Source organism: Eulemur rufifrons, chromosome 9, assembly GCF_041146395.1.
Source record: "Eulemur rufifrons isolate Redbay chromosome 9, OSU_ERuf_1, whole genome shotgun sequence".
In the NCBI taxonomy this organism is placed as follows: Eukaryota; Metazoa; Chordata; class Mammalia; order Primates; family Lemuridae; genus Eulemur; species Eulemur rufifrons.
The window spans coordinates 55,458,910-55,483,993 of NC_090991.1; the positions used below are offsets into that span (position 1 = coordinate 55,458,910).

At 60.0% G+C, this 25,084-nt stretch overlaps 3 protein-coding genes across 4 annotated transcripts; 2 read left to right on the plus strand and 1 right to left on the minus strand.

The window, feature by feature from the left end:
- Window positions 1-2,991: 2,991 nt before the first annotated feature.
- On the minus strand, window positions 2,992-5,951 carry ARL16 (ARF like GTPase 16). Its single transcript, XM_069481802.1, has 5 exons — window positions 5,878-5,951; window positions 5,697-5,754; window positions 5,131-5,244; window positions 4,448-4,563; window positions 2,992-4,287 (listed from the first exon to the last, which is right to left on the minus strand). The coding sequence occupies exons 1-5, from the start codon at window positions 5,937-5,939 to the stop codon at window positions 4,116-4,118; spliced, it is 522 nt and encodes a 173-aa protein (XP_069337903.1). The 5' UTR covers window positions 5,940-5,951; the 3' UTR covers window positions 2,992-4,115.
- A 228-nt stretch (window positions 5,952-6,179) lies between these two features.
- HGS (hepatocyte growth factor-regulated tyrosine kinase substrate) lies at window positions 6,180-20,273 on the plus strand. 2 transcript variants are annotated; one of them, XM_069482991.1, is made up of 22 exons: window positions 6,180-6,281; window positions 7,745-7,829; window positions 8,126-8,201; window positions 8,661-8,753; window positions 10,352-10,475; window positions 11,808-11,860; window positions 12,324-12,392; window positions 13,207-13,331; window positions 13,977-14,055; window positions 14,134-14,232; window positions 14,362-14,457; window positions 15,110-15,148; window positions 15,224-15,367; window positions 15,465-15,524; window positions 16,048-16,261; window positions 16,621-16,793; window positions 16,872-17,012; window positions 17,094-17,268; window positions 18,966-19,099; window positions 19,179-19,298; window positions 19,463-19,549; window positions 20,097-20,273. In XM_069482991.1, exons 1-22 carry the CDS (start codon window positions 6,245-6,247, stop codon window positions 20,205-20,207), a joined length of 2,334 nt encoding a protein of 777 aa, XP_069339092.1. In that variant the 5' UTR covers window positions 6,180-6,244; the 3' UTR covers window positions 20,208-20,273. The 2 variants fall into 2 exon arrangements, with proteins under 2 accessions (XP_069339092.1, XP_069339093.1); XM_069482992.1 differs by having other exon boundaries at window positions 16,051-16,261.
- A 44-nt stretch (window positions 20,274-20,317) lies between these two features.
- On the plus strand, window positions 20,318-24,436 carry MRPL12 (mitochondrial ribosomal protein L12). Its single transcript, XM_069482995.1, has 5 exons — window positions 20,318-21,440; window positions 22,055-22,241; window positions 22,440-22,523; window positions 23,824-23,958; window positions 24,053-24,436. The coding sequence occupies exons 1-5, from the start codon at window positions 21,367-21,369 to the stop codon at window positions 24,167-24,169; spliced, it is 597 nt and encodes a 198-aa protein (XP_069339096.1). The 5' UTR covers window positions 20,318-21,366; the 3' UTR covers window positions 24,170-24,436.
- The last annotated feature ends 648 nt before the right edge of the window (window positions 24,437-25,084 follow it).

Genomic DNA, 25,084 nt, shown 5'->3' on the forward strand with positions numbered 1-25,084 from the left:
ATTGGGGAAGCTATACCTGTGGCCATGTTTCCATGTGATGAGTGATTCTGCCACCTCATGGTGTGCCTATGGGTGGCCCCAGCCCCTGCACCGGAATGATGGGGGTGACAATTGCCATCATAGTGGCCACAACTCACCCCCAGGCCTCGTGCAGCAGTTGGGGGTGGGTAGGGACAGAAGCGGCCATCGGGCAGCACTCCCACTTATTCAGTGGTGGTGGGCTGTGATGGTTTTGGGTGTCAACTGATTGGATTAAGTGGCATCCACACAGCTGCTAAAGTGTTACTTGACTGCTTCAGTAGCTCTGAGACTATCCCTCTATTTTAAGTTTTTTGAGAGAGTCTTACTCTGTCCCCCAAACAAGAGTGCAGTGGCGTGATCACAGCTTACTGCAACCTCAAACTCCTAGGCTCAAGTGATCCTCCTGCCTAGCGTCCTGAGTAGCTGGGAACAATGGCGTCCTCGGCATCTGAATCTCCCTAGAGATTCAGGACTGGGTGGAGCTCCTGGGAGGTGAGGCCACAGGAACCTGCATTGCTGTCATGCCAGGTGCCTAGACCCACTGAGCCGCTGAGTGTAGAGGGCCCCAAAGGCAGGGGCAAGGGCTGGGGCCCCTCCCTTGGGGACAAGGCCAGGAGGACACCCACACCCCTACCCACCCCACAGGACACTCCAGTTGACAAGGTCTCCTGACAAGTTAGGACCTGAGGGTTTTGTGAGTGTGGCTCATTCAAGGTGACCTCCAGCACCCGGCCTCACCCCCCCTGACTGGAAGCCGCCCTTGCAAACCTATGGAGGTGGCTCTGAGAAGCGTGGGCTCCAGCAGCTCTGCGGAGGGAGGATTTCCATCACAGGATGGGGATCCCAAAGTTCATCGACAAAATCAGCCCGTGGTCTCTACTGCCACTGCGACCTAGGTTCTGTCCCCCACCCACCCTGGGTCTCTTCCTTTGTCCAGTTTTGACTCCTTCCTGCTCAGCGGCATAATTGTCAGGAATCTCAGTGGAGCATGTGAAAGGAGGCAAGTTTGGTGTCGTGTGGCAGTTTGAAGTAGAGCTTGAAGCCACCTTGAGCCGGGTGGGGTGGGGGCCCATGAGCCTTGGCAGGAGGGTGCAGAGTGCTGAGCCAGGAGCCCACAGGGCCTGATCGGTGTGGCTGTGCCAGAGGCACCAGCAGCGCCAGAACTTGCTGGAAACTGCATGCAGGGGCACAGGACAGGCTGGTCCAGACTCCAGAGGTGAAGGTCCCCCATCCTAGACAAATCAGGTGCTGGAGCACTGGGTTCCCACGAGGCCAGCATGGGCCAGACTTCGAAAGGCCCTTGAGGCTCCACAACAACCCTACCTGCACCTGTCTCATTCCGAAGATGCTGCCAAAAGGTGCACTGTGGGGCTGGGGGTCCTCAGATTCTGGCCAAACTGAAGGGGGCTTCTGGCCTGCTGGAGCTTGGGAGCCAGGGCCACAAGGGGAGACTCCAGAGCTCATGACTGGTGCCAGCCCACAAGAATCTCTTCAAACACTTGGCGATTTTAACCAGGCTTTGCTCAAGTCCTCTGAAACTGGGGGCCGAGAGCCAATCACACGGCCCCCAAGTTGTCTGTGAAACCTTCTACGAGGATCTACTGCCCAGGCTCAGAACACAATACCCTGAAGTACAGCACTTGGCGTGCCGAGGACCTGGAACTGAGGGAGGCTGGACAGCCAGGTCTCCCGCCCCCTCCCCCAAAGCAACGCACAGAAACTAGAATTCCTCTCCCCCAAGGCAGGGCAGACAAACTAGGACTCCTCCCCTCCAAAGCAAGCTATAAAACCTGGAAAGGTCGCTCTCCCTTCTCCCTTGGAGACCCTCATTCCAATGGACCCCGCCCCACACCCATGGGAAGGAAAACTACAGAGAGGCCCTCGGGGTCCCCTCAGAACATCACCATTAGGTCATATTTTTTAATCACCTAAATGGCTATCTTTTTTTTTTTTTTGAGACAGAAGTCTCACTCTGTTGCCTAGGGTAAGTGCCATGGCGTCAGCCCAGCTCACAGTGACCTCAAACTCCTGGGCTCAAGCAATTCTCCCGCCTCAGCCTCCTGAGTAGCTGGGACTATAGGCATGCGCCACCATGCCCGGCTAATTTTATATACATATATATATATATATATATGTACATATATATATATTTTTTTTTAGTTGTCCAGCTAATTTCTTTCTATTTTTAGTAGAGACGGGTCTCACTCTTGCTCAGGCTGGTCTCAAACTCCTGAGCTCAAACAATCCACCCACTTCAGCCTCCCAGAGTGCCAGGATTACAGGTCTGAGCCACTACGCCTGGCCATGGCTGTCCATTCTTTATCAAACCTAAGAATAAAAAAGTCTTCCCTGGGTCTTGGGTCTCCATTTCCAAGGACTCCTGTGTCATAGAAAACCTAATTTAATTTGTCATGCTTTTCTTTTGCTAACCTGTCTTTTGCAATAGGAGTGTTGGCCACAGCCCTTATGATGGCTGAGGAAAGGCCTCACACCTTTCTGATCTGTAGTACTAACAGGACAGAGACCTCAGGTGTCTACATCTGCCTGTGGCATGTAGGGGCTGGTGGAGTGGTGCATGATGGTTTATGTGGCGTGGCACCCAGCAATGGCACAGGCTGTACACAGCCAAGAGCCAATGACAAACCTTCCCAATGACATGTGATACAAGACCTATGGCTTCAACTGGAAGGTGAAGAGATTCCAGCCTGAGCCACCCTGCAGTGTACACCCAGAGCTTTTTCCTGGGTGTCATTTACAACCTTCCATTTGAATAGAGACTCCCCTCCCCTCACAAGCAGAGTGGATGGCTGCATACCCCAAGGGGGCCGAAGCTCAGGGCCTGCTGCTCCAGCAGCTCTGTGCGGAGGAGGAATGGCGGGTGCACAGCCCCCTTTCATGGCTGAAGGAGCCTAAACTGCCAGCTGAGGCAGAGAGAACTGTTTACAGAAAATTCACAGCCATTCACAGGACTACAGAGTTTCTTAATTGCTGTAAGTCACACAGTGGTCCCCAAAAGGAATGTCCAAGTCATAACCCCTAGAATGAGCAAAGGTGACCGTATTTGGGATAAAGGGTATTTGCAGATGTAATTACAACTCATCCTCATTTCCAATGACAGATGTTCTTGCAGGGAGAGACAACACAGCGGGACACAGGAGAGATCATGTAAAGGTGCAGGTGGGAACTGAAGTTCTCCAAGGCACAGTCCAGGAATGCTAAGAATTGTCACAGCCACCAGAAGCCACTAAGCCACTAGAGACAGCCAAGGAGTGGACTCTCCCTCAGAGCCTCTGAAGGAACCCGTCCCGTTGACACCTTAACTTTGGACTTCTGGCCTCTAGAACTGTGAGAGGAACCTGTTGTTTTAAGCCGTCCAGTTTGTGGTCATTTGTTCTGGCAGCCGCAGGACACTGGTGCATCAGTCAACACAGTGAGGGCCCTCTTGCAAGCAGCCACGGCTGAGAAGGGAAGCTCAGGCAGGACACGGGAACCACAGCCACCACCTCCCGTGCTGCTCCTGAGCCTCTTGTCCCATACCCGTGGGGACCCATGCACCCTGTGGGTGCCTTGGCGCAGTGTTTACTGAACATGTGAACTGGTGAAAACGCTGGGTCTTGTTTCTAACCCGAGGCTTGTTTCTTACTATCACACTCACCTCATCCACCTCACATCTGTGGGGAACACATGGCCAGGGTACTGGGAGCTCGAACATGTTGGAGCACGTACTATGGGCCAGAGACCAGGCACCAATGGTGCCATGCAGTCTCACACTTTAGGCAAAGTCCCATGGGTCTCCTGGCAGGAGGGAAACAAACCCCAGGAGCACCACTCTGGGATGGCAGGACACTCAGCCACCTGCAGCCCCATCCTCTTCTCCCAGTCTGTCCTTTCACTCGGAGGCCAGATGTCAGGAACTTCCATATCCTGGGTGCTTCAATTTACCCACCACTGCAGCTCAGCACAAAGCCCTATCATCTAGGGTTATGTTGGGTCATTCTGCCCTTTTAAGGACAAACCACAGGAGGCCAAGCGATGCCACCCTCTGCCTCTTCTCCACAGTGCAGGACAGCCTCGTTTCTCTGCCTTGTAGTCAGTCAATTGTTGGTTCTATGGGTGTCCTGGAGCCAGCGTAGCACCCCTGCCAAGCCAGTGCCTTTCCAGGCGCTAATTTCTGCCATGGTGATATTCTGCTTGGCACAGGCAATGATGTCTGGGAGCCGGATTAATGACTTAATCTCCTCCATGGTCATGTAGCAAGGCAGGTCACTAGAGTTAAAGAAGTGCCCTGTCAGAATAGTGGCTGCCACAAACCTACCCCTGACCCCCAGCCACACCTCCTCCCTAAGGAGCTACGCTCCTGGCCACACTCCCAGCGAGCTCCTCTCTGGGGACCCCTCGGTGTTCCCTCTTGGCTCATGATCCGTACATTTTATTGAAGAGTATTAAGACTGATGCTTCTGCAAGTTGTTCTGCAGAAAGGAGACCCAAGAGCTGCACACAGGACACAGAGAGCTGGGTGGGGTTAGAGGCATCCATCATGAACTGGGGAGGAAGAAAAAGACATCAGTAACACCCTGTTGTGAAAGACAGTCCTTGTCAAACTTCCTCCCCTGGGTATTACATACAAACCAGGCTCAGGAAAAACAAAATGACTTTAAACAAAAGGCTCTGGAATAGACATAAGTAGAGAAAAATGCATTGTATGGGATGACGTGGTGCCACCTGTTTGTTTTCATCTACATGGAAGTCTCCATACTCATATGGCCATCAATCCCCATCCTGGAATTTGGGGCACAGGAGGGGACCCAGAGAGATGTAGAAATCAAACATAACCATGAAGACATACCCAGGGGAACAACACAGAGTGGCGTTGGTTTTCCGCAGAGAACAAACCCTGCACTCAGCAAGCCCTGAGGGCAAACTCAGCACTGAGCAAACACCAGAAATCAGACTGAGTGCCCAGCAGGAAGCAACTCTAATGTGGGCTCTGTTTCCTTGACTAGCGCTAAAGAAACCCAAGTCCATCCTATACAAAGTGAGGTCTGAAACTAGACAGCACAGAGACACGCACGTGTGTCTCTAAAGGAAGTTTTTAGGATGATGACCTACCAGGAGAGAACGGCAGTTTCCGTAATAACTGGACCAGATGGGGCCCATGCAGCCCCCCAGCTCTCGGATGGTGATTTTTCTCTGAGCCATGATGTCAGTAAGATTGGTGCCCACCTGTGAGAAAACCCGAGATGCAAAATGAGAACAATACCAGCGCTGTCCCACTGTGAACTCCCAGAGAGCAATGTGCCCAAACTTGACACTGAGGCCAAACCCCTGCAGGCCCATTCTCCAAGGGCTCAGGTCCTGAGGCAGGACCGCCTAAAGATGCTTCCAGGCATCCAGGGCCCTAGCCTCCAGGACTGGCTGTGGCCGGAGCACCCACGCCCACCACTGGGATTCGCCCTGGGGGCGACTACCGAAAGGAATCCCTTAGAAGAGAGGAAAAGTACGCGCGGGAGGGCGACGGGGTCCGGTGCCCCGCCACGGCCTCCGCTCGTTCCAGCGGAGGTTCCCGCCCACCCTCCGGAGGCCGCATCCCAGCGTCCGCGTAGAGAAGCCTGAAGCTCTTTGCAACCCGCGGCAGTCACCCACTCCAGCGAAACCCGCGGGAGGCGGACACTTACCGTGGGCCGCGTCGGAGGTGGCTCCCCCAGGTCGCCCGCCCCATCCGGCGAGCTCAGCTGTGCAGGGCCGTCAAGGACCGGACCGAGCGGAGTAGCAGGACTGAGTCCCCGGCCCCCTTCGCTCCCCGGGGACCCCCAGCCCCAGCCACCGGGTGCCCGCCCGTCCCGCCACGGAAGGATATTCTGCAGTCGTTTCACCAGCAACGTCTTCCCGACGCCCGTGGCTCCCAGGAGGAGACACATCCCAGCCCCTCGCTCCACCAGGCCCCCGTAGCTCTGCGCCGCGACGCAAGGCCCTCCCTCATTGGATAAGTCTCGCTTCCGGACTGCTCATTGGTTCTCGGGGTTAACCGTCTCAACTGGCGCGGTCCAGTCGGCGTATAGCGTCAGGGGGAGAAAAGCGGAAGGCCCCGCCTCTCGCGGCTCTCGGGTCGGCGCGGCAACGTGCGCGCGCACGCGAGGGGGGGGGAGACGGAAGCGGAAGTCGGGGGCGCGCCAGCTCGGAGCGAGGGAGCGCCCGTGGCGTCGGGTCCGGGTCCGAGGTGGCCATGGGGCGAGGCAGCGGTACCTTCGAGCGTCTCCTAGGTAACGCGCCCCCGCCCGCCGGCCGCGGCCTGCGTCCGCCCGGCGCCCCCGCCCGGCGTTGAGTCAGCGCGGCCCCGCGGGGCCTGAGGGTCGCAGGCCGGCCGCCTTGCCCGCCCGCCGCCCGGGCCCGCTGTCCCCCGGCGCGCAGCCGCCGACCCCGCGGCCCGGGGGTTGCTGGCCCAGCCGTGGGGCCGCGTCCGCCGGGCGTTAGCGAGCCTGGGAGCCCGGGGTCCACGGAGCACCGGCCGCCTGGCTCGCAGGCACCTTCTTCGGGCCCGCGCTGTCGACCGACCTGCCTTGGCCAGTGGGCAGCGAGTCCTGAGTCATGAAAGGAGCTGACTCAGAGATCGGAGTCTCCCCAGGGCTCCTGACCCCGACGCCGGGCCCCGAAGGGCGGAGCCGGTCGTGTCCTGCCCGGGCCCTTGAGGGCCGCTTCCGCGGGGACCCAGCTGGCTCCCGGGAGTGCCCGGCTCAGTAGGACGGGGCTTGCTGTGTTTTGTACATGGCGGCTGATCCTGAGCCTCTGGAGTTCACACGTTTTAGGAGGGAAAGAGAGCGTTTATGTGCTTGTCTCCCACCCCTTAGTGAAAGTGCGCTGTGGGTTTGGGGATAGGCGCTCTGGGTGCATTTTTCTTAAATGTGGTTTTCGAGGAGACCTCAGATGAGACCTTTCTTGCTCTGGGAACACGCAGGCTGAGATCTCAGGCTTGTGGGATGCTTCAGCCTTCAGGGATCAGTCCAGACATTAACTACGGAGTCAGTTCAGAGAGCGAACATGGCTCATTAGCTGGTGTCTGTGTCTTCGGGGAAGATGGTGTGGCGCTGGAGCAGTGGCCCCCTCAGAGCCCATTTGTGGGAGGCAGCAGTGATGTGGCAGGATGGGTGTTAGCTGGAGAGGCCTACTGGGAGGAGGTTTCTGCTGCCTTGGTCCCCACAGCACTTGAAGCAGAGGACTGGACTCCATCCCCAACCCTTGCCCTCACTAAGATCTCATCAAAGGGCTGAAACAGCTGAGTGACCAGGGGTTTTGAGGGACCAGGTGATAGAGTCCTTTGTTGAGAAGAAGCTGAGGTCTGGTGTTTAAGAGTGAATCAGGCTGTGTCTGCAACCAGCTGTATGACTTAGAGCAGTGACCCCATCTCTCAGCTCAGTTTGTCTGCAAAGAGTATGTAAACAGTACCTAGCTCATAAAGTGTGTGAGAATTGAAAGAGTTAATTTTCGCAAAGCGTTTGGTGTGGCACCTGGAAGACAGATGTTCTCCACCGTCTTCACTCTGTTTCGCCTTTCGGGAGGATGGCACTTCCACGGTTGTCAGCGTGTTTCAGGAGGGTCTTCTTGCGGTTTCCATTCAGTCCAAAGGCCTGAAAGGGAAGGAGGGAGCTCTGTCTCCCTGCCGCTAAGCTGGGCTGCCTAGGGAGTCACAGACCAAGTTGTGCCTCCTTAACGACATACTCTTCCTCAGACAAAGCAACCAGCCAGCTTCTGCTGGAGACAGACTGGGAGTCCATCCTGCAGATCTGCGACCTCATCCGCCAGGGGGACACGCAGTAAGTGGGGAGGGCCTGCACCCTTCATCCCGGGGCGGCCCTGCAGTGCACTGATGTTGCTTCGTGCCCACTGACCCTCCCGGGTTCAGCTGACCACACTAGGCTTCCATGTGGAGAGCTGTGTGGTCTACGTGCTGGGATTTTTCTCCAAACAGCTTGGAGGTACCTGGTTACGTTAATATCTGCTTGGGGGTTCTCAAGGACCAAGATGGGGGAAGACTTCTTATCTGAGCTGCTGAGACTGCTTGTTTTTTCACTTGTTTTGTCTGCTGTTATTAATGCTGTTTGTCTTTTAGAGCAAAATATGCTGTGAATTCTATTAAGAAGAAAGTCAATGACAAGAACCCACACGTGGCCTTGTATGCCCTGGAGGTAACCAGACCCCATACTGCAGTGGCCTCTGGCCTCCAGCCTCAAGGGTCCCCACCCCCAAACAGTCAGGACAGCACCAAGATGAGTAAGGCCCCTGGCTTTGCCCACCTTCCCAGGCACACAGCAGAAGAGTGCCTTCCCAGCCTTGGGCGCACACGTGAGCAGTGCTGCCTAGGAGCGGGGTCGCTCTGAGGGAGGGACGGGGCAGGAACGGCGGCTGCTTCTCCAGCCCGTAACCAGGAGCCAACTCCTGAAGACAGAGCTCGTTGCTCATCTTGGCTTGGAGGGAGCATGTGCAGCACAGTTGCTGCTCGCCTCAGAGCCGCCATTTGGGGTTCCCTGTAGGCTGGGTGGGCTGACGGGCCGGTGGGAGTCCTGCCTTACGGGGAGGTGTCCGTCTAGGAGGAGGGGCCCTGCCCTGACCATTTGCCCAACTCTTCCCTTCCTTGGGGTCTGCAGGTCATGGAGTCTGTGGTGAAGAACTGTGGCCAGACGGTCCATGACGAGGTGGCCAACAAACAAACCATGGAGGAGCTGAAGGACCTGCTGAAGGTGGGCACTCCCCGGGACAGTGAGGCGGGGACGGGGGTGGGTGGTCACCCGGGCTGGCTTGTTTGCTTTTTGGGATGTTTATCAGCCACCCACACGAGAACAGCGCTGGGTATGGCAGAGGACGGGAAGGTGGGTGTCGATAGCCCCTGCGCCACACAGGCTCATTCTCAGACCTGGGTACCATCGGGTGCGTGAGTCCCAGTCTGGCGAGGGCATGGCTTTAACAGAAGCCGGCCAGGGTGCTGCGTCTGGGGCACGGAGGAGACACTCAGTCTTGGGGGCTGGGAAGGCTTCCAGGAGGGAGGGCTCAGAGCTGAATCTTGAAGGACAGTGGACGCTCACTCGGGGGGCAGAGCGGGTGGCAGAGGCTGCTGTGTGTGAGCAGAGGCCTGGGGGGAGGCCCAGAGGGTTGAGGCCAGGTCCTACAGGCAGGGGCCTCGGAGGGATGGGGGTGCACATCAATTCAGGTGTGTCTCAGGGACATTTAGGAGGGAAGGTAGCAAAGCAAGAAGCTGCCTGGAAGAGTGAGCGTCACGCCCCCTTTGGCTGAGGAGGAAGAGCCCTCCAGATCTCCGGAGATTGTCCCTGGGGGCACCTGCAGGGATTGTGATGTGGGCGCTGATGCAGCCAGGGTGGTGGAAGGGCAGGGGTGACAAGGCATCCCATGAGGTGAGGCTGCTCCCCTCGACCTGTGTGCTGAGCCTTGGTGTCATAGGAGACTACCCTGGATCCATGCTGCTGGGAGCCCAACTTGGGATCCCAGCTGACATCTGGGCCTCTCACAGGCCCTGACTGGTGACCTTGGCCAGTCTTCTGGCTGAAAGACAGAAGGTACTAGAGCCTGGCCCTTTTCTCCTGTTGGCACACTTGACTGGTTCCTGCTCGAATTCTCTGAGCTGGCCCAGTCCTCTGTGGGCAGGAAAGGGGCCCCTAATGGACAAGACAGAGCGTGGAAATGAACTCGCACCCCAGCACGAGAGCTGCTGTTGGTGTCTCCTTGAAGCAGCCTCTTGTCCCATGCTGTCCTCAGCATTGTGTGTGGACGGCATCCCTGAGAGAGCTCCAGGCTGGAGGCTGGCCTGTGCACTGACCTGGTGGTAGCTCGAGGGTACCCGTTCTGCATTTGGAGGCATTTCGGGAGCGGCTGCTCTCTTGCCTCTCCAGGCCGTGACTCGAAGGAGGGGTGGGTGGCCCTGCAGCACTTGTGCGTCCTCAGCCCTGGCAGGATGCTCCTCTGGTGGGGCCTGGTTGGCTTTGCCGGTTAGAGGCTGGAGAGGCTTGTAGGGAGAGGGAGCAAAACATGCACTTTTGTAGGCGGAGAGACTCGGCGTGGTCTGGCTCCAGGAGGCCTCCTGGTTTCTTGCAGGGTTTAGAGAAGAATCTTGGCCCTGAGTGAGTGTAGACAAGCATGAGGGATCGAACTCAGGGGCCTGTGAACGGGTTGGTGCTTGGCCCCCACGCCCCACGTGTGGACTGCCCTGGCCTTGCCAGCCTCATCTTTTTGGAGCCATGGGGTCTTGCCAGCCACTTGCTCATGCTGAGACCTCTCCTTGACACCTTGAGTCTCCTGTGATCCTCACCTCCTCCTTGCTCTGCAGAGACAAGTGGAAGTAAATGTCCGGAACAAGATCCTATACCTGATCCAGGCCTGGGCTCATGCCTTCCGGAACGAGCCCAAGTACAAGGTGGTCCAGGACACCTACCAGATCATGAAGGTGGAGGGTGAGTCAGGGCAGAGGTGAGGGGCCCATGCCAAGGCTTAGAACTGCTGGGCAGAGAGAAACCCGGTGGGCACAGTGACACAGGGCTGGGAGGTGTGGCCGGCCCTCACCCATGAGTGGTGGTGGGAGTGGGGAAGGCGGTGTTCCAGGCGCCAGGGACCACATCTGGAGGGAGGGCCAGCTCAGATGTGTCCCTGCCTTTCCGGACCTCACGGCCCACAAGGCAGGGGCAGACGGTGACGGCTGACAGCCCCGTTTCAGACAGTGGCGTGGGCCCTGCGGGGCTGGTTTAGGGTGAGCAGTCAGAGAAGGCCTGTCGAGGGGACGGCGTGTGCAGATGGGCCAGCACCGCACTCGGAGTGTGTTCAGGGGGTCAGGCCCTGGGGCCGGGTGTCCAGGGGAGAACGTGGGCTGGGCGCTCTCTGAGGCCTCCCGAGCTGTGGGCTGGAGGTGGGCATCGCCCTGAGCCCAGCAGCAAGTCACGGGTGGGTTTTAGTCCGGTTGAGGTAGCGAGCTGTGTGTGGGGCCCCTTGTCTGCGTTCCTCCTGGCCGTTGAGGTGGCCGTGGAGAGCTGGTGGGTGAGGAGAGGGGCAGTGGGCTCAGGGCGTATGTGGAGGTCTTTGCTGGTGCTCGGGCCTGGGCAGCGGACGAGCAGAGGGCCAGGGCTCCTCCCCTCTGCGGCCTGGGCTCTGCCTGGAGACGGGTCTGGAGTGTGGAGAGGGGGCAGGGGCGGGGGGCGCTGGTGGGCCACATGTCCCTGCCATGGGAGATGGGAACCTGCCCGTGCGGGTGGACAGGGCCAGTGTTGAGAACCCCGTGAGCTGCCATGGGCCGGCCCTAAACCCTAGGGCGTCACATGCGGAGGCTGTACACGCTCATGTCCACTTACCTGACGAGCGGGTCCAAAGTTTTATGGGATTTATACGGGATCTGTGCCTCAGGGAAAGCTCAGGGCCCCTGTTCTCAGGAGCAAGGGAGCTCTGGCCGGAGAGCAGAGGGTGAGGGCCAGGCTGCTGGGGCTTCGGGAGGTGTTGTGATGGGGTGGGGACAAAATTTTAGGAAAGAAGGTCACGAGGGCTGGCTGTCATCTGCCGCAACACTGAGGGCACAGGCCCCGGGGGCACACCAGCCTGGGGTGAGGCTGCTCCTGAGACACCCTCACTCGGGAGCACGGTCACTCTGCTCTCTCAGAAGGCGCCTGCTGGCCCTGGGGCTCCGGGTGTCCTTCTGTGGGTTGGTCTGGGGAGGCGGGTGCCAGGTGTCAGGAAGGGACTCCCAAAGGTCTCACGCAGCCCAGGGGGGGACTGAGTGGTGACGCAGCCCCTTTCTCCAGGACACGTCTTTCCGGAATTCAAGGAAAGTGACGCCATGTTTGCTGCCGAGAGAGTGAGTGTCGTGGCGGGCTGGCTGCGGGGCACCTTGGGTCCAGCTGTTGTGAGGAAGCAGGAGGGGAGCCCTGGGCGTCCAGCTTGTTTGGGGGCCAGGGGGAAGTGGTTTCCCCCAGAGACTGGGATGCCTGATGTTTCTGGGGCAGAAAGTGGGGCTGCGGCTGCGGCTGCAGGTTGAGGTGGACACATGGTTGAAGGTGCCTTTGGGCTGTGCCTAGTACGTTCGCATAGTTAAGTACCTACACGTGCCCCGAACTGGGAAGTCTAAACGTCTCATCTCAGACGGGGAAGTCCTGTGCAGGGCCCCTTCCTCAGGTCTGAAGTTCTCGGGCCAATCTTGCCCGTGCCAGGGTCTCCTCTGGGTCTCGTTCCCATCTGCAGGACGGGGTGGGAGGCTCTGCCACCTCTGGAGCGTGGCTGCAGGGGTGGGGCTGTGTGGTCCTGACTCTGCCTGCCCCCAGGCCCCTGACTGGGTGGATGCCGAGGAATGCCACCGCTGCAGGGTGCAGTTCGGGGTGGTGACCCGCAAGGTGAGTGCCCTCCCTGGGGTTGGGGGATCTGCTCTACGTCCCTGCCACCCTCACACACAGCTGGGCAGACACCAGGCCCCCTGCTGTCACTGAGGCCGCTGCCCCCACTTCGTGGCCCTGCTCTTTTCGGGTGGTTCAGGAAGCGAGTCTTCCTCACACCCGCGTGGTGATGTGGCATCGGAACGTGGGATTCGGTGGTGGTGATGTCGGCGCCCTCACCTGAAGTCGGCCTGATGTCACTGCCTTGGGCGGGGCCGGCTTCACTCCAGGGACTGTGACATTCCGGACTTGGGCCAGGGTACTTGCCAGTCACTCTTGTGTGTTGCCGTGGCCCAGTGGCCTGTGTCTTTAGGTGACTTGGCTCGTCCAGACTCTGACCCCTTGAGCCACTGTCGCTGTCCCGCTCCCACCACAGCACTTCAAGGCTGGCGGGTGGGAACACGGGGGTCCCGGGTGGGGTCTGAGCAGACTCAATGCGACCCACTGTACACTCAGAAGCTCGTTTTTTCAGCAAAATTTGTGTATATTTTTGCTTGATTTTCTTTTTAATTTATCTTCTTTTTCTCAACACGGGACTTTTCTTTTTAATTTACCTTGTTTTCCCCAACACGGTGGCTGCAGTTGAGACTACCAGTCATGTGTCCAGGTTCCCCAGGGCCTTTGTGTCCCTCCCAGGGGTCTCTTCCTCCTCCCTATACCCCCCCCCACCCCGTCCTGGCTTCAGCATTGTCCAGGGCAGTTCTGGGCTGGGCCGGGTGGGCGTGGCAGGGCCACCCCTGGCACCTATGACAGGGCCTGCCCTGCCTCATCTCAGCACCACTGCCGGGCGTGTGGGCAGATCTTCTGCGGGAAGTGCTCCTCCAAGTACTCCACCATCCCCAAGTTCGGCATCGAGAAGGAGGTGCGCGTGTGTGAGCCCTGCTATGAGCAGCTGAACAAGTGAGTCCTCTGCCGGGGTCTGGGCGCTCAGGAGGGCACCATGCTTTCCACGAGGCCACCTTCCCGCCTCTCCTGGCCACAGCACTTGAGGCCTGCAGACCTAGGAAGGCCCCCGGCACATCGGCTGGAGAGGCTAAGGGAAGCCCAGGCAGCCCCGCCTAGAGGTCCGCACAGTTGAGCTGAAGTTCTGGCCCTGCTGTGAGCATGTGGGCCCAGGGGGCTGTGGGGCTCTGCAGGGGTAAGCTTTGTGGGCTCTTTGGAGCTCTAGAAACCTCTGGCTCCACAGTCACGAAAGGTGTCGCTGCCCTTGCCAGCACCTCCTCAGGGGGCCCTTGGTGGCCACACGGTGCAGATTCTGTGGTCAGCGTTCTGAGTGCTTTAGGAAGGGCTTGCCTAGCACCCCCGCAGTCTGGCTCAGTGGCTACTTCAAATCTTCTCTTTCAGGAGAGGGACAGTGGCTTAGGCCGAATGGGGCCCTGTGGATGGTTTGGGGGTCCAGACTCCCATCCCACTACTCTTGGGCGTGGCCTGTGGACCCCCATCCTTGCTCCATGGGGATAGTTAGAGGGAATCCTGGGTGATACGGCTGAGAACTTGGGCAGCGGGCAGGGTGGTGTCACCTGCAACATCCCATTGTGCCTCCAGGAAAGCGGAAGGGAAGGCCACCTCCACCAGTGAGCTGCCCCCGGAGTACCTGACCAGCCCCCTGTCTCAGCAGTCCCAGGTACCCAAACCCCCAGCCCGTGGGTGCCTCTCCCTGGGCCTTCCTCACCCACGCTCACCCAGCCCCGTTTCTCCTCAGCTGCCCCCCAAGAGGGACGAGACGGCTCTGCAGGAGGAGGAGGAGCTGCAGCTGGCGCTGGCCCTGTCGCAGTCCGAGGCCGAGGAGAAGGAGAGGCTGGTGAGCCTGGTGGGGTCTGGGCCTCGGAAGAGAAACCCCAGGGCCTCCCTGGAAGTGTTGGGGGGCGGAGGCTCTGGCCTGGTCCCATGCTGTGTGCTCCCCTGACACCCCTTCGCAATTGTGCTTTAGAGACAGAAGTCGACATACACCGGGTACCCCAAGGCAGACCCCACGCCCGCGGCCTCCTCAGCGCCGCCCGCCAGCAGCCTGTACTCGTCCCCTGTGGTGAGCCCCCCTCTGGCTCAGCCTCGGTGGGTGGGCGGGGGGAGGACATGTCTCCTGGGCTGCCCCATTGTGTGTGTAGACGGCAGGGTGCAGCCTGGGGGCTCCAGGCCCCCTGGGACTGAGGACCCGGGAAAGGCTGGAGGGAGGCGTCTTGCTTGACAGACCTGCCTCTGCCACGTCCTGCCCACCCCTCGGGCAGTGAAGGACTCGCCTTCTGGGGGATCCACCTCAACCCCGCCCTGTAAAATAGGGGGCGATGACACTGCCTGTTCATAGGTAGTGGTGCCAGGGACAGAAGTTTCGAAAGTCATTGCCAAGTTCTGTAGGGCTCAGCTGGGCCCGAGAGCTCAGAACAGCTCTGCCACCCACTGGCCGCGCGGAGCCTCCCTGCCTGCCTGGGTCTGTTAGCAAAGTTGGGAGCCTCGTGGCACACGGCGATGCCACGGCCTTTCTCAGATCTTGAACCCGCGCCATCTAGCGGAGGAGAAAAGATGCCTGCTCAGAGGAGAGCGCAGAGCAAGGCAGGCACCCAGGCAGGGGCCGAGGCCTTGGCCAACCATTACTGGTGCCACCTGAGTCCCTGCCCACGAGACTGCTGAGCCAGGCTGCCACTCCTCGGCCTGTGACCCCTCCAAACCTTCTGTCTCCCCAGAACTCGTCAGCACCTCTGGCTGAGGACATCGACCCCGAGGTAAGGGCCCCAGTGTGTGACGCTGCCCTCTGGCTGCCTGTGGCCTGGGGAGTGACCCTGCTTGTTGCTGTGCAGCTCGCGAGGTACCTGAACCGCAACTACTGGGAGAAGAAGCAGGAGGAGGCTCGGAAGAGCCCCACGCCATCTGCGCCTGTGCCCCTGACGGAGCCAGCTGCGCAGCCCTCGGAGGGGCACGCAGCCCCCGCCAGCCTGGTGGAGGTGAGAGGACCGCTCTGAGTGCTCCTAGACCACCGTCCCCTGGGAGGGGCGGCTGTAGGACAGGCCGAGGCCCCACTCGCCCTCTGGTCTCTTCCAGACGCCCCTTCCGGAGGCCGACTCTCAGCCCGTGGCTTCCCCCGGGGGCCCCTTCAATGAGGTAAGCGGGGCTCCCTCCGCAGCTGGGGAAAGCATGGCATCTTCACCAGAGCGGCCCTCCGGCCAGAGGCCCTGCCATGCCCGTGGTGGCCTGTCACAGTAGAACCCATCTAGCTGGGCTGTGGTCCAGGGCTTTTGGCCACTCTCTGAACCAATGTAGGCCCAGATGTTCCAGCGCGACCCAGACTGCCCGTATGAGTCCTTGGCCTTTCCTCGGCTTCTGGGCTTTGGTGGCTGTGGGAGGCAGAGACAGGGCCTTAGAGAGGGAGGCAGCCCTGCGTCACCAGGCGGAGGGCCTTTGGGCCAGCTCCGTCCTGGCCAGCACTGCATCTGTGGACGAGAGCCCAGCCTCCGCTGCCTGGGTTTCCTTGTTTGTGGAATGGGGGTGCTCTGTGCCCCCCGGTGGAGCTGACGTGAGGAGCACTCAGCTGTCCACCCCAGGCTTGTCAAGAGTGGTCCCCACCGGGGAGGCTGGTCTGGTGGGGGTCTGGCCACACTCAGCCAGCCCCCGCTTGGTGTCCCAGCAGCAGTACCAGAACGGGGAGTCGGAGGAGAGCCACGAGCAGTTCCTGAAGGCCCTGCAGAACGCCGTCACCACCTTCGTCAACCGCATGAAGAGCAACCACATGCGGGGGCGCAGCATCACCAACGACTCGGCCGTGCTCTCGCTGTTCCAGTCCATCAACGGCATGCACCCGCAGCTGCTGGAGCTGCTCAACCAGCTGGACGAGCGCAGGCGTAGGTGCCCCGTGTCCCTGGAGGGCCCCTGCCCTGCGAGCAGCAGAGTCCTGCAGGTGCCCAGAATGCAAGGCCCTGGCCTGCTCTGAGGGAGCCAGGCTCCTGTGCGTGCCTCGCTGAGGCCGTGGGCTGCTCCAGAGGGTCTCAGCGGGAGGAGGTCCCTGTGGTGGCCATGCCCTTCCAAGCCCAGGACCGTGTGCGCCTCCCCCAGAGCCCAAGGCCAGCAGTGCCCTCTAGAGAAGGCTGAGCACACAGAGGCGGAGGCCCAGCGTGGGGCGGCCCGTCCATGTGTCATCCACACCAAGGAGCTCCTCGGCACCTGCTGGAGTGGTCAGGGCTGCTCTGCCCTCTGCCTGCAGTGCACTACGAGGGTCTGCAGGACAAGCTGGCGCAGATCCGGGATGCCCGGGGGGCACTGAGTGCCCTGCGCGAGGAGCACCGGGAGAAGCTCCGCCGTGCGGCTGAGGAGGCGGAGCGCCAGCGCCAGATCCAGCTGGCCCAGAAGCTGGAGATCATGCGGCAGAAGAAGCAGGTGCAGTGGCCACACCGCCTGCAGGCTGGGGGTGGGCAGGGGAGGCACCGCTGGCTGACTACACCTTGTTCCGCGCAGGAGTACCTGGAGGTGCAGAGGCAGCTGGCCATCCAGCGCCTGCAGGAGCAGGAGAAGGAGCGGCAGCTGCGTCTGGAGCAGCAGAAGCAGACCGTGCAGATGCGCGCCCAGATGCCCGCCTTCCCCCTGCCCTACGCCCAGGCACGAGCCGTCCGTTGCACCCTGCCCAGGGACTGCAGGCCTGAGGACCAGCGCTCACCGCTGTCTCTCCTTTGTCCCCAGCTCCAAGCCATGCCTGCAGCCGGGGGTGTGCTCTACCAGCCCGCTGGCCCCACCAGCTTCCCTGGCACCTTCAGCCCAGCCGGCTCAGTGGAGGGTTCCCCCATGCACGGCGTGTACATGAGCCAGCCCGCCCCCGCCACTGGCGCCTACCCCAGCATGCCCGCCACTGCAGCAGGTAACACCGGGCGGGGGCCGAGGGGCGGCGCCAGCCAAGATGAGCCCCAGATCACTGCGGTTTAATTTTTGTTTTAGCCTGATTTATAGAAAAGTTGTAAGAGTGGTACAGAGTTTTCCAAATCCCCCAAACGTGAACACTTCACATTTGCTTTTTCCTTTCTTTGTGTTCACATGTACACGCGTGTCGTGCACTCCCTGCCTGAACTGTTGTAGAGTAAGTGGCACGTGAGGGCCTTTCGCCCTGGAAGCTTCAGTGAACGTTTCCTGAAACCAGGAGGCACGAGGGCTCTGTCTCCCCCGAAGACTGTCCCCGTGAGGCCCCACACCTACAGAAAGCCTGTTGTGTGTGTGACATCGAGCTGTCCTGCCTCGGTTGTCTCTTTTAATCTAAAACTTTCCTTAGTCTGCCTTTGTGTCCCACGATGGTGGGCCTTGCTCAGCGTCGTGGCCGTCAGCCGGGCTGCCCTCATGTGGGTCCGTCTGGTGTCTGCACGCCGCGTTCCGGGCTGCACTTTGTGCCTTAGTGGCCCGGAGTGACACCGTGTGCCTTGGGGAGCCACAGGGCATCCCTTCGTCCCAGTCCTGGGTGTGTGTTTGAGGTGGGGCCTGCCTGGCCTGGTGTCTTCACCGTGAACCCCGCGTCTCCCTTTGTCATCTACAGGCGTCCATGGCAGAGCCCTGGTGTCTGGCAGATAGTCTAGTGCCCCTAAAGCCCTCGCCCACGGGCTTCAGCTTCTTTTTTCTTTGCTAAATGTTACTTAATTACAATGTTTGCTAAATAGCTAGCAACACCTTCCTAGTTCTGCCATTGTCTTCCCACTGGAGGAGATGCTTTTCTTCTATTTATTACCATTTATATCGGTGTGGACTCATGGCTCTTATTTTACTCAAAAGGTTACTGTCCTTTACTGTCATTGTTTTGATGGTCACATTGCCCCAGGTGTGGCCTGTGGGCGCCCTGCCCGCTGGCTCCTCCGCCTCTGACACAGGCTGGCGTCTCTTGGGTGCTTCCTACTTTCTGGGCTAGGTGCTCTGTGCTCCTCCTGCGCGTGCTCAGCCCGGAACCAGCCGTCTCTCCAAGGAGCCTGGTTCCTTCTAACGGAGGGTGGTGTTTAGAAGCCAGTATCTGGGTTCCAGGTGTGTTCATGTTTTCTGGTTCTCAGGGCTTGCAAATGCATATGTATATACAAACACACGTGGGTACATGTATGTGCGTGTGCGCGCACACGTTTGTCCACACATAGTGAGAACCGTGAGTCTGTTCTGACACCTGCAGTCGCAGTCCAGCAGCAGTTTCTTCCCTCGCTCTACTCGGTGGATTTCCTCCTCTGCTCATTCCTAGAATACCGCTAAGAAGGTAGTTCCAGGAATGCTAACCTGGGCGTCCGTGGCAAACCTGCCTCCTGACTAGTTTGGTGTTTGTAGCCCGAGGCCCTGGAGTCAGAGTCTGACTGGGGTTGCTCTCCCACCCCCTTCTGCATGAACACATCATTTGGAACACAGTGGGTTCATTTTTTTCTGGTTTCATTCCATTTTAGGATCCTCCTTCCATCTTTGTTAGTTTTTCTTTTTTGTGAATGTGAAACATGAACTTGGTTCCAGAAGTCACAACCAAAAGGAAAAGTCAGAGAAGGACACGCTGTCCTCCCTGTTACCTCATGTGCTGAACCATCTCGTTTGTCTTATCTGGCACAGATCCCAGCATGGTGAGTGCCTACATGTACCCGGCAGGGGCTGCTGGGGCACAGGCAGCCCCCCAGGCCCAGGCTGGGCCCACCGCCAGCCCGGCCTACTCATCCTACCAGCCCACTCCCACACCAGGCTACCAGGTACGTGGGCAAGGCTGCCCCCTTCTGCCCTGGCCAGCCCCCCCAGCCCCTTTTCTCATCGCACCGGTTCTCTCTGCAGAACGTGGCCTCCCAGGCCCCGCAGAGCCTCCCAGCCATCTCACAGCCTCCGCAGTCTGGCACCATGGGCTACATGGGGAGCCAGTCAGTCTCCATGGGCTACCAGCCTTACAACATGCAGGTAAGGAGACCTGGAGGCCCTGCTGGGGCAAGAGGAGGCAGCCCTGGCCCTTCCCCTCTTCTGGGTACCTCTGTGGTCAGCTGTTGATCACTCTAACCCAGAAACGGCCCCACCTGTCTGGGTACAGAGCCGCCTCCTCACACGGGTTCCACTGTACCCCACAGAATCTCATGACCACCCTCCCGAGCCAGGACGCATCCCTGCCACCCCCTCAGCCCTACGTCCCAGGGCAGCAGCCCGTGTATCAGCAGGTGAGCCGTCTGGGTGCCCCCACCATGGCACTGACTGGGCAGCCTCAGGCCTCGTGGGTATGGGTGGGCCTCCAACCCCAGTGGGCACCAGCTCACATGGGGAGACGTTTATACCTGAGGCACCTTTATCAGCAGACACAACTAGGACATCAAAGTCTTTCTTATTTTTGGAGACAGGGTCTCGCTATGTTGCCCAGGCGGTCCTCAAACTCCTGGGCTCAAGGGATCCCCTGCTTCAGCCTCTCAAGTAGCTGGGACTACACGTGCTCGCCACTGCGCCCACCTCGGTCATAGTCTTAAAAGGCAGACGCGCATGTGCACATATGTCCACATCTGTGGAAATAAAAACCGCAGATTTACTTGGTCCATACGTAGCTCCCACAGAGGCCATGGAGCTCCACTTAGTGGCTGTTGATCACAAATGTGAAACAGCTCCCTTGGGTCTGAGCACAGGTTCTAGACAAATGTCTTCCCTGGGGGTGGTAAGACGGAGGCTGAGGCCCGGGAAGAGAGAACCAGTGGCTAAGCCTGCTGTCCTCCCACACAGATGGCACCGCCCGGCACCACCCCCCAGCAGCAGCCCCCTGTGGCCCAGCAGCCGTCTGCGCAGGGACCAGTGGCGCAGAGCAGCGAGGCCCAGCTCATCTCATTTGACTGACCCAGGCTGGGAGCCCACGTCCAGAGTAACACTAGGTCCACCCAAACCGCCTCCGTCTCTAACTAGCCTTCGTTCCCACCCTCTTCTCTACTGCCCATAGCGCCCCTTCCCTGCAAGGGGAGGGTGGGCCTCACCCTGAACCTCCTGCCTTTCTGTCCTCAGCCTGTTGCCGTCCCTGAGTTGGTCTCTGACTTCTTTCCCCAGGGCTGGGCCTCGGGGAGGGAAGGTGGGAGAAAAGGACAACCTCCAAGGGGGGGAGCCCCCAGCCGGTGTGTCAGGGTCTGCGAGGGGTGGCTGGAGTGGGACCCTCTGTCCCAGCGCAGCCTAGGCTCTGGGGCTTCTCCTGACCCCTCCACAGCCAAGCGGGGAGGCCCCAGGCATCTCTAGCTTCTCTGCTGTCATCTCCTCCAGCGCCCCAGAACGGAACCATGATAATAAAAAGTATTTCAAGAAGGAATAGTGTTTGCTCAGAGAGGGTGGGGTTTCAACATGAATTTGGGGGGGGGCGGGGGACCCCCCCAGCTTTGAGAAGGGGGGAGTCCACCCTTGGTCACGCCGCAGCTCTGCCTTCTCCCTCCCCGAGACCAGGCGCCACGATCGCCCTGCGCGGCCCGCGGCGAAGCTAAGACTGCCTCGGACGGGAGGCCGGCCTGGGTGCCCTGTGCCGAGGTCAGCGCGCCTCGCGCCCCTCAACAGCCAACCTTCGACGACCGAGGCGGAGGCGGGTTTCCCCAGTAAGCCACCTGTGGGCTTGGGACTTGGGCTGAGATAGGGGACCGTGCCGCGGCCGGCACCAGGAGCTGTGGAAGACGCGGACTGAGCCAGGAGCGCGGAGCCCCCGGACCCGGCGGCAGCGAGGGGGCGCAACCCCGCAGCCGGTGGAAGCCGCGCTGCTGTCCTTCCCAACTGCGCTTGCGCGGCGCGCCGCCTTCTGGGTAATCTCGGGATGAGTGGAAGCGAGTGCGAGAGATGGCTAGAGCGTCCCTCCCCAACTCGAATGCCCAGCAGCCGTGGTAGCTAGAGCGTCCTTCCCCAACTCGAATACCCGGCGGTCGTAGCGGCTAGAGCGTCCCTACCCAACTCGAATGCCCGGCGGCTGTGGCAGCTAGAGCGTCGCCTCCTTCTGGGGAGCCGCGTGTGACCTTCCAGCCGCGCACCGATGCTGCCAGCGGCCGCTCGCCCCCTATGGGGGCCGTGTCTCGGGCTTCGGGGCGCCGCGCTCCGCCTCGCCAGGTACTGTGGGACCCTGGGGCGCCAGGACGGCGGCTGGCAGGGTGGGGGCGGCCGGGCCCTGGGCGGCCCGGTCCGAAGGCGGGTGGCGGGCCGGCCCGGTAAGAGGGTCCCGCCGGCCGCGTGGGGCGGGGGCCTGCCGGTGCGCACCCCAGTTCCGCGCGGACCGCGCAAAGTGCGGGAGTCGGCCCCGCATGACCTTTGACGAGGCCCGCCCCTCTCCGGGCTGCAGTTTCCTCCGCAGCGCAGTTCCCTTTGTGCAGGCGGCGCTCTGCGGCCGAGGCCCCTCGCTTGGAAGGCTTTGCGCTGCGAAGTGCGCCCAAGCGGTTACCGCGCTGGCTTGGCGTTTGGGGTGGTATTACTGCAAATGATCACGTGGGGTTCTCAGATTTATTGGGGAATTTATCGTAGCTGGGAGCTCCTTTATCCTTGTGGACCCCTAGAGATCTGAAAATCCTGCGCTGGGACCACGGAGCTAGGTCGTTCCCAACCCTAGTGATCACCGCACTGAGCTCATGGCTTCCACCTACCCCCTTGGCCTCTGTCCGGCCCCCCGCCCATCTCTGTGCACTCCCCTCCTCTCCAGGGCTGACGGCTCTGTTTGAATGGGGGGCTAGGCTACAGATGCCAGGTGTCTGTGCGGTGCGACAGATGAGGAGCAGCGGCCATCGGAGGGGTGAGGCACTGGCAGGTGCACCACTGGATAACGCGCCCAAGGAATATCCCCCCAAAATCCAGCAGCTGGTCCAGGACATCGCCAGCCTCACGCTCCTAGAGATCTCGGACCTCAACGAGCTCCTGAAGGTATCAAGAGGACGGCACAGACCAGGGACCAGGAGTGAGGCCCAGGGGCTGCTGTGTTTTCTTCCTGGTGTATTTTGGGAGTTTGGTAAATTGTCAAAAGTGTGCTTCCCCAAGTGCAAAGACCACAGCACACTTGTTTTGTGTTAGCACGTTTGGGGTGTAATGACTGGCTACTGAAACTGTCCTGTGTCTCTGCAGAAAACGTTGAAGATTCAGGATGTGGGACTCATGCCTATGGGTGGTGTGGTGCCTGGTGCTGTCCCCGCCGCAGCAGCCCCTGAGGTGAGCCGGGCCAGGGTCCTGGGCAGAAAGAGGCATTTGTGTGGTGCCCAGTTCACTTCTGGCTACAGACGTGGCAGCCACATCATTCCTGGTGGCCCTCATCCCCGGCTCTGCGCCTCGCACATTTGTGCGTGCTTCCTATGGTGCTCCCTGCAGTCTCCGGGACCTCCTCCCTACCAAGGACGTGCAAGTCCTTGCCGCACGGAGACCACGTTTGTAATGGAGAAAAGCAGGAAAAAGAAAGGAAAAAATTGTATCAAATAGTTGAATTACATTAGACATCAGAAAAAAGGAGGAAGGAGTTCAAGACTGGGGGGTGGAATTTCAAGGAAGGGCTCAGCGAGGAGGTAAGACTGGGGGTGGGTAGAGGAGCACAGCCAGGCGCTGCCCGAGGGCCGCCAGGCCAGCGTGTGTTTGGGGTTCCAGGTGGAGGCTGACGTGGACGCAGGGGAGGAGAGGACGTGGTGGGGGTGGCTGGCAGCAGTTTGGGTCTCTGCGAGGAAACGAGCAGACCCAAAGCCATGGCGTCACATCCCTGCCTTTGGCTGTGTCCCCTGCTGAGGGAGCCAGTCAGGTCCTGGAGGGTCCCCCATTCCAGAGCAAAGGTGCTGCCGTGGGGCATCGACACTGTGCCCCGGGAACGGGAAGGTCACTCACTTCCAAGGCTGATGAGATGCAGGCTGTACGTTCTGGGTGAGACTGGGCAGGATTGCTGTCCCTTTGAGAACGAGCGGGGTGCTGTTCGTAACCAGGCAGCAGGGCCAAACTGGCCTGCCCCGGGCTGCTCGGACACAGCTCCTTCTAGCTGGTGCTGGTCAGGCACTGGCATGTCCATCTGTCCCATTGTGGGTCCCTTGGTGAGCGTGGGGGCTCAAGTGGCTGTCAGTTTTTCATTGATGCATCACTTGGGCTTGGCTGAGGAGGGGGGTGGACACTGCTTTTCTGTAACATTGTTTCTAAAGCAGTTTTGGTGTCTCTCCTCTCTCATAAATTACGGTTTCTAAGGGATGAAGGAAGTCAAGTCTTGGGAGAAAGAAGCACGTTTTCAAAGCGTTTCTGAGTAATAGAGCCAGGCTTGAGCTCTGGTTAGCAGAGGAGGGAGAAAAGGCACCAACTGGTTTGGAAACAGACTATCCGGGAAACGTGACCTCCAACTCCAGGCTTTGCGGGGCCGTCAGGAGCTGGGAGTCGGCCGGGGCTTTGCCTGCTCAGCCCCTGGGCTCCAGGATGGTGGCCCCACAGCACAGGTGTTGGCTTCACCCCACCCTTGCCTGGCCTCCCATTCTTTCTGCTCCCCAAGGTGGCAGAAGAAGATGTCCCCAAACAAAAAGAACGGACACATTTCACCGTCCGCCTGACAGAGGCCAAGCCCGTAGACAAAGTGAAGCTGATCAAGGAGATCAAGAACCACATCCAGGGCATAAACCTTGTCCAGGTGGGTGCTGGTCACGGCTCTCGGTGCTGGCCGCTGAGGGTGTGCCTGGCTGCGCCAGTCCAAGCCCCACGTTTCCGACTTTGTTCTCTGGCAGGCAAAGAAGCTGGTGGAGTCCCTGCCCCAGGAAATCAAAGCCAACGTCGCCAAAGCTGAGGCCGAGAAGATCAAGGCCGCCCTGGAAGCCGTGGGCGGCACCGTGGTTCTGGAGTAGCCTCCAGCTCGAGGACTCGTGTTCAGGGTCCCTGGGACCCGGGCGGGCCCCGCCCACCCATGTCACCCGCTCCACCAGGGAGTGGGGGAGTGAGAGCTGCTGGCACCGTGTGGCCAGGTCAGCTTGGGCATGGCGGATGGACCTACTGTGACGGGAGCGGGGGCAGCTGCTGGCTGCGAGGGGCACCGAGAGAAGAGAGCCAGGACACACAGAAACGTCCTCCCCTGGTGGCCGCTGAGAAAAATACAGTGTGCAGCTTGCTGTGTGTGGAGTGCTGGCTGGGCTCTCTGGCGGGTAGGGGCCCCGGGCTGCGGCCGTGCCTGGGAGAGGCTTGCTCCTGCTGAGGTCTGCACACCTGGCTGAGCACCTGCCGGACAGCCCCGACCTGCCCATAGGGATGGGATTTGGGTAGGAAACTCTTGGTTTTAAATTATTGGCCATTTTTAAAGTCATATGAGACATAGCACTGGCCCAAAAAATGAGGTGGCCTTGGAGCCCGCAGTGCAGCCCCCCGCTCAGGCTGCTGGGGGGGGTGGTTACCCCTGAACCAGGGTGGGAGGGGTTGGCTGCACTTGGCCCCACAGGGCTGGGATGACAGCCACTCCTCAGGCCTGGGGGGCACTCTGGGACCTGGGCAGGGTGGCAGGATGGGCTGAGGGCAAGGGGACTGAGTGCTGGGTTCAGGCTTCCAGTGGTGGTCACCCCGTGGCTGAGGCCACCCTTGGCTCCAGGCCTCTTGGTGCCTCACTGAGTGCGGGTGGCTCTGCCATCGGAGTGGCCAGAGACAGCCAGGGCCTTGCTCTGAGGACGTCAGCCTCCTTCCCTTGGGCAAGCCTGTTTGCAGCAGAGCCTGGGAGTGGGTGGAATCCTGCCTCAACCGACCCTTAACCGAGGCCAACTCCCCAGGGGCTTCAG

Coding starts and splice junctions, on each gene's coding strand:
- ARL16 (XM_069481802.1), bottom strand. CDS start 5,939: ATGTGTCTCCTCCTGGGAGCCACGGGCGTCGGGAAGACGTTGCTGGTG. Junction 5,245..5,696: donor CACCTCCGACGCGGCCCACG/GTAAGTGTCCGC, acceptor GTTTTCTCACAG/GTGGGCACCAATCTTACTGA. Junction 4,288..4,447: donor TTAATACTCTTCAATAAAAT/GTACGGATCATG, acceptor CTTTAACTCTAG/TGACCTGCCTTGCTACATGA.
- MRPL12 (XM_069482995.1), top strand. CDS start 21,367: ATGCTGCCAGCGGCCGCTCGCCCCCTATGGGGGCCGTGTCTCGGGCTT. Junction 21,441..22,054: donor GCCGCGCTCCGCCTCGCCAG/GTACTGTGGGAC, acceptor ATGGGGGGCTAG/GCTACAGATGCCAGGTGTCT. Junction 22,242..22,439: donor ACCTCAACGAGCTCCTGAAG/GTATCAAGAGGA, acceptor GTGTCTCTGCAG/AAAACGTTGAAGATTCAGGA.
- HGS (XM_069482991.1), top strand. CDS start 6,245: ATGGGGCGAGGCAGCGGTACCTTCGAGCGTCTCCTAG. Junction 14,233..14,361: donor CCGAGGAGAAGGAGAGGCTG/GTGAGCCTGGTG, acceptor ATTGTGCTTTAG/AGACAGAAGTCGACATACAC. Junction 16,262..16,620: donor CCAGCTGGACGAGCGCAGGC/GTAGGTGCCCCG, acceptor CTCTGCCTGCAG/TGCACTACGAGGGTCTGCAG.